This window comes from Engraulis encrasicolus, chromosome 1 (assembly GCF_034702125.1).
Source record: "Engraulis encrasicolus isolate BLACKSEA-1 chromosome 1, IST_EnEncr_1.0, whole genome shotgun sequence".
NCBI lineage: Eukaryota > Metazoa > Chordata > Actinopteri > Clupeiformes > Engraulidae > Engraulis > Engraulis encrasicolus.
This window is the reverse complement of record NC_085857.1, coordinates 48,490,728-48,500,599: the sequence shown is the minus strand read 5'-3', so window position 1 is coordinate 48,500,599 and position 9,872 is coordinate 48,490,728. Positions and strand designations below refer to the sequence as shown.

Below are 9,872 nucleotides of genomic sequence, written 5' to 3'. Positions count from 1 at the left end.
CACACACATGCCCATACACACACACATGCCCACACATACACACACATGCCCACACACACACACACACACACACACACACACACACACACACACACACACACACACACACACACACACACACACACACACACACACACACACACACTCCCCCATTCTTCTCTTCTCTTTTCCTCTCCTTTATTCTCTTCTCTTCTCTTCTCTTCTCTTCTCTTCTCTTCTCTTCTCTTCTTTTCTCTTCTCTTCTCTTCTCCTCTTTCCAGTTCTACTGGTGTCTTTTTTCCTGCCTCTTCTTATCAATGTGATAATGTAGACTGTCTGTAACTCATTCAACACAGCTATTCATGGTTACAGTATATGACCATGTCAGCACACTTCTCTTCTCTTCTCTTCTCTTCTCTTCTCTTCTCTTCTCTTCTCTTCTCTTCTCTTTTCTTTTCTTTTCTTTTCTTTTCTTTTCTTTTCTTCTCTTCTCTTCTCTTCTCTTCTCTTCTCTTCTCTTCTCTTCTCTTCTCTTCTCTTCTCTTCTTTCCAGTTCTACTGGTGTCTATTCCCTGCCTCTTCTTATCAATGTGATAATGTAGACTGTCTATAACTCACTCTTCTCTTCTCTTCTCTCTGCTAATCTCTTCTGTTCTAAGCTCTTCTGCTCTATTCTATTCTATTCTATTCTATTCTATTCTATTCTATTCTATTCTATTCTATTCTATTCTATTCCCCTGCATGTTCCTGTACTGTGTGCTGTGCTGTATGTAACATTGAGCAACACTACTGTACATATGACTCAGTGTAGATGTGTCATATATAATCCTGTTAACATATGAAATCCCCCCCCTTACATGTCACTACATAGCCTACACTCTCTCACACACAGAGCGCAAGAGAGAGAGAGAGAGAGAGAGAGAGAGAGAGAGAGAGAGAGAGAGAGAGAGAGAGAGAGAGAGAGAGAGAGAGAGACGCAGAGACAGAAAGACAGACAGACAGACACAGACAGACAGACAGACGAACAGAGAGAGAGAGAGAGATGCAGAGACAGACAGGCAGATGAACAGACGAACAAAGACAGAGAGAGAGAGAGAGAGAGAGAGAAAGAGAGAGAGATGGACAGAGAGAGAGAAAGAAGGGCAGATGGGGAGAGAAAGAGAGAGAGAGAGGGAGAGAAACAGATGTGTGTAATTATGTAATCCAGTACATGCAATATGTGGGGATTTAAACTGTATGGCTGTAGTGGCATAACCGTTTAACCGATAGTCGACCGGATCATCCTTAACCGGTTAACATTTTCTGCCACCGGTTAACCGGTTGTAATAATAATGATAATTATAATAATAATTTTCTCCCAAAAAAAAACAAAAAACAATAATTTTGAGGTTTTAGTACGATAATTCAGCATTTTCCATCTGGCAACAGTGGATGGACATGGCGCAGCAAAAAAAGGCTTATGTGAAAAATACAAATTTAAAAAATCAGTGCTGTGCATATCAGGCACGCAAACGTTGTATAATTTAAGATTACCGGTTAATGAGTCTCACTTGCCAGTTAAGAGTTTTTTCAATTTTCGCCATCCCTAACTGTGATGTTGTCTCTTCAAGACACAAAGACACACATACACACACACACACACACACACACACACACACACACACACACACACACACACACACACACACACACACACACACACACACACACACACACACTCCTCCTTACACCTTTTTCCTGTGTGTGCGTATGCGTAGGTCTAGTTCCGGTCCCATTTCAGTTCGAACCTAAAGTATCTTCTACACAGACCTCTACAGGTGGAACTTGACCATGCGTGCAAACACACACACACACACACACACACACACACACACACACACACACACACACACACACACACACACACACACACACACACACACACACAAGCAGTGACACATCCTTACACCTCTTTCCTGTGTGTGTGTGTGTGTGTGTGTGTGTGTGTGTGTGTGTGTGTGTGTGTGTGTGTGTGTGTGTGTGTGTTTGTGTCTGTGTGTGTCTGTGTGTGTGTGTGTCTGTGTCTGTGTGTGTGTGTGTGTGTGTGTGTGTGTCTGTGTCTGTGTCTGTGTCTGTGTGTGTGTGTGTGTGTGTGTGTGTGTGTCTGTGTGTGTGTGTGTGTGTGTGTGTGTGTCCATAGGTCCGGTTCCCATCCCACTTCAGTTCGGACCTAAAGGATCTTCTCCGCAGCCTTCTGCAGGTGGACTTGACCAAGCGCTATGGCAACCTGAAGAATGGGGTTAGTGACATCAAGGGCCACAAGTGGTTCGCCACCACTGATTGGATCGCCATCTACCAGAGGAGGGTGAGCGGAACGTGTGTGTGGGTGTGGGTGTGTGGGTGTGGGTGTGTGGGTGTGTGTGGGTGTGGGTGGGTGTGTGTGTGTGTGTGTGTGGAGGGGTGCTGTATGTGTGGGTGTGGGTGTGTGGGTGTGGGTGTGTGGGTGTGTGGGTGGGGTGAAGGTGGAGGCCCTTTTCGTCTCCCAGTTCAAGGGCCCCGGTGATCTGCAACTTAGCATTTTTAAAGGTGCACCGTGTGATGTTTTTAGTAGTTTTCTACCAGAAAGTATGCTCAAACGTTTCCTTTTTCAAGCGTTTGTATGCGAGCGTGCGTGCGAGCGTGCGTGCGTGCGTGCGTGCGTGCGTGCGCGCGCGTGCGTGTTTGTGTGTTTGTGGAGGCCCCGTTTGTCCCCCAGGTCAAGAACCTCTGTGATCAGCAACTTAGCATCTTTAAATGTATGTGTGTGTATGTGTGTGCGTGTGTGTGTGTGCGTGTGTGTGTGTGCGTGTGTGTGTGTGTGTGTGTGTGTGTGTGTGTGTGTGTGTGTATGTGTGTGCGTGTGTGTGTGTGTGTGTGTGTGCTCTAAGGTGGAGGCCCCGTTCGTCCCCCAGTTCAAGGGCCCCGGAGACACCAGCAACTTCGACGAGTACGAGGAGGAGGAGGTGCGCGTCTCCTTCAACGAGAAGTGCGCCACCGAGTTTGCCGAGTTCTGAACGTGCCGCCGAGTTCCACGTTCCACGTTCCGAGGTTCCAACCATACACGGACGGACAGATGGACGGCTGGATGGATGGATGACGTAGAGAACATTTGAGTGTCGAGTTTCACGTGTCAAATGTCGGGGTGTCTGCTACAAACATGGCTAAAATGGGGGCTGAACTGGCATACGGGGCGTTTTCCCGGTGGGACAGTTACCGGGGGTTGATACTGATGTTTTTGTTTTTGTTTGTGTGTTTGTTTTATTCTAATCGGGCCGACTGACCATATTGACTGACGGACGGACGGTGTGCAGAACATTCGAGTGTCGCGATTCAAGTGTCGAATTTCACGTGTCAGATGTCGGGGTGTCTGCTGCTACATGGCTAAATGGGGGCTGGACTGGTAATCTGGCGTGCAGGGGTACGGTGGGCAGACTACAGTCACCGAGGGCCGATAATGATGTTTTTGTTTTTGTTTTTGTTTGTGTGTTTTTTCTGACTGGACCGATAGGCCGCATGGCAGAGACGACGTAGAGAACATTTGAGTGTCGCGAATCAAGTGTCGAATTTCACATGTCAAATGTCAGGGTCAGTGTCTTCTACAACACGGCTAACATGGGGGCTGGTAATCTGTACAGGGTATTTTCCCGTTGGGCCGTCAATTGGTTTGTTTTTCCTTACTAGGGATAGTTTAGAGGGGGCATACAAATGGATGGACGGACAGACAGACAGTGTAGAGAAACATTTGAGTGTCGTGATTCAAAAAGTGTCAAGATTCACGTGCCAAATGTCAAATGCTAAAAGGAGACTGGCATTTTGGGGTCGACAGTCCCGAGGGGTAGATGCTGGGTTTTTTTTCAGGTTTTTTTGCTTGATTGTTTGTTTATTTTCTGACCAGACTGACACAACTGACCCCACAGACGGATGAATGGATGGACGCATGTATGCCGTGAACATTCTAGTCTTAATTCGATTCAAGTGTCGAGTTTCATGTGTCAAATATCGGGGTGTCCGCTGCTGGGGACTGGACTGGTAATCTGGCATATTGTACAGGGCATTTCCCCTGTGGGCCGATGACAGTTAGTCACCCGGGGCCCAATACTATTGTTTTTTTTGTTGCTTTGTTTGTACAGTATTTGTGAGGGCCCAGTTTAAGCGTTTAGTTTTAAGCCAGTGTAAGTGTCTTGGTCCCAGTACAGCCTTGCAGGTGTCTGCTACGTGGGTTGTTGAGAGTTGGCATCAGGATTGGCCTAGAGACAAATGTTGCTCTGATTTTGGGGTCTGGGGGAAATATGGGACGATGTGGCCAAGTTCTAAAGACCATATCCAACCATATGGACAGATAGACAGACGGATGGACAGTGTTAAGAGTGGAATGTTGAGAGCCATGTGTCGTGTGATTTGAGTGTCTTTGTTAATGTTTTCAGGCCGACCAGAACTGTGCTGGTGCCAGTGCCCACACCAGTTACGTTCCGCACTAAAGTGCTTACCTGCCAACCACCCGTGTTCACAACGGGCGCTGAACTTTTCCGCACGTGACCGTTACCCGGATGAACCTGCCATGGTTGTCGTCGCGGTTCGCAGAGAAAAAAACAAGTATTTTTCGGTTCGCATTGCAAACCAACTTTCCAGTTTCGCGAACGCTAAGATCTGTGGCGTGAACACGCCGGCCGGTTCACAATTAGGTGCGGGAACAGGCACCGGCACGGTTCTCAGTCGGCCTGAATGCGCCATCCGTATAAGCCATTCTGTGGCTCAAGAGGAAGGCCTTTTGGGGACTGGGAATGAGGAGAGAGCCAGGTCCAGTAGTGCTCACGTTTAGATCTGGGCGGCATCCGGACAAGTTAGGGGAGATGGGGGGTCATTTCTGCCGTACAAATGCAAAGTGCAGTAACTACACATTTGGTCAAAATTGAGTGGAGACTGAAAATAGTCTTCATTACATCTCCTTTATCTTGTGACAAAAGCCTTATGGTCCAAATGTGTCCCTTTTTATTGACAGGTCAAATTTTCAGTAACTACAACATCCAGCCAAATAACGAAACTTTGAAGGCCTTTTTCTCTGTTTCAGTCTTGGCGTAGTTACTGTGTTTTACCATTGTAGGGCAGAGTTGTCCCTGGCCAAGGGAGAGTTGACAGCGGGGTCAGTGGGGGCCCGGGCCAGATTACTATAGTTAGCTTTAATTTAGTTTATTGGCTTATTTGACAGGAGCCATGTGGAGGACAGTTCCAGTACCAGAGTTGCGTATAGCTATAATGCTAATTTGCATCTCTGGATTAACACACAGGCTAGATATGGGTGCAAACTAGAGGCGAGCAACTGCCAGTGGCCAAAGGAAGTTAAAAAAAAAGAATTGTCATCATACATTGCATTGAATAAATGAGTCATCTTTAATGGACTGTCAAATGTGGTTAATACAGTACCCCACTCCACTAGCTGGCAATATTCTTTATTCCGGGGTCAGAAGTATGAGGCCTTCTGTGTAGTTTTGTTGCAGAATTTCCATTCCGTATGGGCCCGACAGCAATCTGTAGTGAGGTAGGGAGTGGAAGGGTGGGATTTAAACCGGCAACCCTCTGATCTAAAGCCTATCTCCTTCTCCATTATGCCTCAGCTGCCCCAATGGTGATGTCAGTGGACCTGGGTATCTGTGTTGAGTGTCTATATCTACTGTATGTGTGTTGATAAGCCCTGGGAACATTACGCTCCTAGAATAATGATATTCCAAATGAACTGGTTTTGCGTGTCCGATTGGTGATCATTCAACCTGATTGAATTGAGAGGGTAACACCAGGTCATTTGGAATATGTGGCGCTGGATTGTAACCAAGGAATCCAGATTGCCCCCCACTGTCAGCGGTCCTTGGGTGTCTGTGTACTTACTGGAAGATTGCAAAACGACCTGGTTCTAATAGTTCTCTGTTTTCAGTCCAGCTATATCAGTGGTTCCTAACTTGTTCTGAACAAATGGCCCCAAACGCCCCCCTTACCTCACCATAAGCCTGCCAACGTCCCCCACCCCTAACATCATGGTAATAGCACTGCCCCTGACATGTTTTGACAGTGTAGCTTCCATCTTCATCAGGGGTCACACAGGGATGTTGATGTGTGACATGCCTCAAAATGGGCTGATGTTATGGATTTTAAGGTCCATCACTCATCAACATCCATGTGACCCTCTGATGAAGATGGAAGTTACCCCGTCAAAAAACACGCCAGGTAAAGGTTGTACATTTTTACAGGTTGTACACTCGTTCATGTCTCAAATAAAAGAAACTTAAGACTTGTATTAAGAGTTGGCGTTGCAGGTGAAGGTGTGAAGAGAATGCATGAGTACTCAGGATGACTGTCGCCCAACTGATTCAGAACAGAACCAGGAGAAAAGGTCCGAAAAAGAAGACTCCACTCCACCCCATCAACATAATTATTGTCGAGCCTTATCGACATTGATGGCAAGATGGACTCATTAGCTACAGACACACAGAGCCACGTGCTCCACATGACCTTGTTTTACCTGTACAATTCAACCAGGTGTTCATTCAACCAGCCAATCAGCTGTTGGAGTTGGACTGGTAAAATCAAGTCATTCGGTTCTGGACAGGGGCGGAGCACTTGGAGGGGCAAGCCGAGCATTCGCCCCTGGGTCCAGGGCCCTCTTGTATAGGTGGTGGGGGCCCTATAGACACTGACAGATCGTATACGGGGGCCCTATCAGTATTTTGTCCGGGGCCCTGTGTATAATTGCTCCGGCACTGACTGGGCTGCATTTCTCGAAAGTGTAGTTAGCCAGTTAGCAACTTGGGTAGTTGCCAATGGACAATACATTGCAAACAACAACGCATACTAATGTAGTTAGCAACTACAGGTTTGAGAGAGGCACCCTTGGATTGTAACTAATGTATCCATTTTGCCCATCACTGCTCACCGATGCCAACCCCCAGCCTGAACAAAACGTCACATTGCAATGTTGTTGCCTTTCAATACGTTTTTACGTCTTATTTTTCTTTATGGTCTCAGATGACCATATTATTTGTTTTTTTTTAATGCTATCATTGCTGCTTTCTGTTCAAGTGTAAGTAGGCCTACTGTGTGTGTGTGCACGTGCGCGTGTGTGTGCGTGTGTGCGTCCGTGTCTGTGTGTGTTACAACCAGATGTCAGTTGTAGTTTTGTTGCCTTTCAATACTTTCATCTGCCTTCTTTGTATGTTTCATTCCTGTCTTTTTATTAACTTATTTTATATGTATATCTCAACTGGCCATGTTTGATGTATTGTGTTTTTACATGCTGTGTGTGTGTGTGTGTGTGTGTGTGTGTGTGTGTGTGTGTGTGTGTGTGTGTGTGTGTGTGTGTGTGTGTGTGTGTGTGTGTGTGTGTGTTGTCATTGTACATTGTTATAATGTACAATTGTTATAATTGTACATGGTCCATTAAAAAAAATAAAAAATAACAAAATAAAATATAAAATAAAAGTACCTTTTAAGTTAAAAAAACAAAACAAACTCTAAACCTGTCGAGGTCGTGCAAGCCAGGGGATGAAGGCAGGGCAAAACCAGAGTCTTTCAAAGTTTACAAATAGTTAGAACCAGGGCCCTAAATTAACTTAATGCATCACCAGCCAAAATGGCTAGTAGATGTTTATCTTACAAGCCAAACACACACTCTCTAATGGGTGAAAGTGACCAGGTTGGTGTTCTCTACCAGCCAAAATGATTTTCCACTTACATTTGGCCGGTTGGCGGTATAATTTAGAGCATCTGGTAGACCTGTATTGCCTAAAAAAACACATTTGTACCAGAATTCTTGTTGTGCCATGTGACGTTTTAGCTGTCGCCTCGGGGGTTTCCACGTTTTCTCAGTTTACACAGAACACAATCATGCAGGTTACAGATTGTGTCACACATAGGGCAGAGGCAGTTAGACCCTTCGGTCGAAAGAGGGAGGGGTTGGGTTGGGGGTGGTGGTCCTCATTCCAACTTGTGAAAACCAAATAAACAAGAAATTGGATCAAATGGTAGCAAAGCAGACCTGTATCCACCATAGCTTAGGACCCGAAGATATATTGCCATAAGGCAGCCATACAAAACACAACGTTGCGTTGCCAGCCGCTAGTGGTGACGATGATTTTAGTTTGGGGCATAGCCTATCATAGCCGTCCAGGTTAGTGTAGTGCGCTCTTTACCTCACGCGCGCACAACCCCTCATCACCGCCATTAATTCCACGTCTGTGTCTGTAACTTGCGCGAGAGAAATGCGGCTCGCTCGTAACTGGTCAGCCCTCTGTCAGTTGCATAACTTCTTCTACTAAACACAACAGGGTGCCGCTCGCTGGACTCTGCCGACGACGCGGTTTGGTTTCGCCCCTCCCCCAAACCACCACATCTCCAGCCCTTCCCTAACTTCCCAAACCTCAGCGCTGCCAGCCAGCCAGCACGACAAAAACGCTCGTCTCCTAATCTGATTTGAGCGAGAGATGTAGGCCGGCGGCAACAGCCAAGCAACCCCCACGGCACGGCACAGCTCGGCTCGGCGCGCCAGCGTGTTTTAGCAGTTTCGGCTGGTAGTGCAGCTCTGCGTCAACGTCAGAGCGGTGACGACTGTACCATGTGCTTGGTCGATACAAAAAACCCAAACTGACAATGTTCTAATGGGTAAACACACCTTTGATCTTTCTCATCTATCTCGCTCGCTCGCTCTCTCACGTGCTTTGTGTGTGTGTGTGTGTGTGTGTGTGTGTGTGTGTGTGTGTGTGTGTGTGTGTGTGTGTGTGTGTGTGTGTGTGAGGGGGGGTGGGTAGAGAGAACAAATTGTCAATGATTAGTCCTCTTTGTCTTAAATTGTGTATGGTTGCGTCTCACCTAAGTGGTCCACTTGATGATGGTGGAAAACACCATGTTAATTGCTGAAGGAGGCCTATAAGTTTTTAGCTCGTTCTCCCCCATTCTTCTCCAAGTGGGTAAAACGTTTACTTTTTTGGGGCGTGGTTCTGCTGGCTCTGTCAAGTTCTTTGATTTAAGCACCCCTTTTGGGATGCATCCGAAGATACAATGTGTGCGTGCGTGTGCGTGTGCGTGTGCGTGTGCGTGTGTGTGTGTGTGTGTGTGTGTGTGTGTGTGTGTGTGTGTGTGTTCAAGTGCGTGCGTGCCAGCCACTGAATGCTACTGAGTTTGGAATGCTATGTGTGTGGCACAGAATTCTACGTGCAGAATTGTACTGACTATAAATCCTTCCATTAAAGTTTTACTTGTTGACATAGTGCCATTGTCTGCTGTCTATGCTTTTTGCAAAGGTAACATGATAATGTCGACTTCATTTCTGACAAGCTACTGTTGTGAATACTGTCCTCGTCTGAGCCCTGAAATGGTTAAAGATGTTCACATGCAGCCAAACAGTGAAATCTGTGGAAAATGAATAACCTACGTGCTGGTCAGTGGGTTGTATGTCAAATGAATGAACGGCATTAAAATGTTCTATATGTGAGCTGGACAGGCGGCATACTATCACAACATAAACGGCTTTGGTCATGATAAGGCAGTTCAAGGCGCGCTACCAAAAGGATCCGTAGCCTATAGGCTACAACATATTGATGTGTTTGATTGGATGATGAAATAATAACGGGGTCAGTGAATGTTGAGCATGTACTCGGGAGAGCCTGAACAAAAGACGGCGTGGCAAGGTGCGCAAAAAATCTCACTGCCATCTCAGCCATACCACCTTAAACGGCATTGGCGCGCTTGGTGCGTCCCTTTTTTCTCTGTCAGTCCACCTTAAGCGCACATCGTGGCCAACGCACGCAGGCGTACAGCAAGCCCTTCCGCTTCTCATTCCTCGCCGGGGCTCTGAACGGATCGGGGCTTTTTTCCAGCGTCACTTCGGAGAC

General features: G+C 46.6%; 1 protein-coding gene across 1 annotated transcript in view; it reads left to right on the top strand.

Annotated features, from left to right (window-relative positions):
* The window catches only part of prkacab (protein kinase, cAMP-dependent, catalytic, alpha, genome duplicate b), a 28,097-nt gene extending 23,087 nt beyond the window's left edge, over nucleotides 1-5,010 (top strand). The window contains exons 9-10 of the mRNA XM_063204481.1: nucleotides 2,159-2,323; nucleotides 2,886-5,010. Coding sequence (XP_063060551.1) covers nucleotides 2,159-2,323; nucleotides 2,886-3,011 — 291 coding nt within the window. The 3' untranslated portion in view covers nucleotides 3,012-5,010. The remainder of the gene's footprint in view (nucleotides 1-2,158; nucleotides 2,324-2,885) is intronic.
* The last annotated feature ends 4,862 nt before the right edge of the window (nucleotides 5,011-9,872 follow it).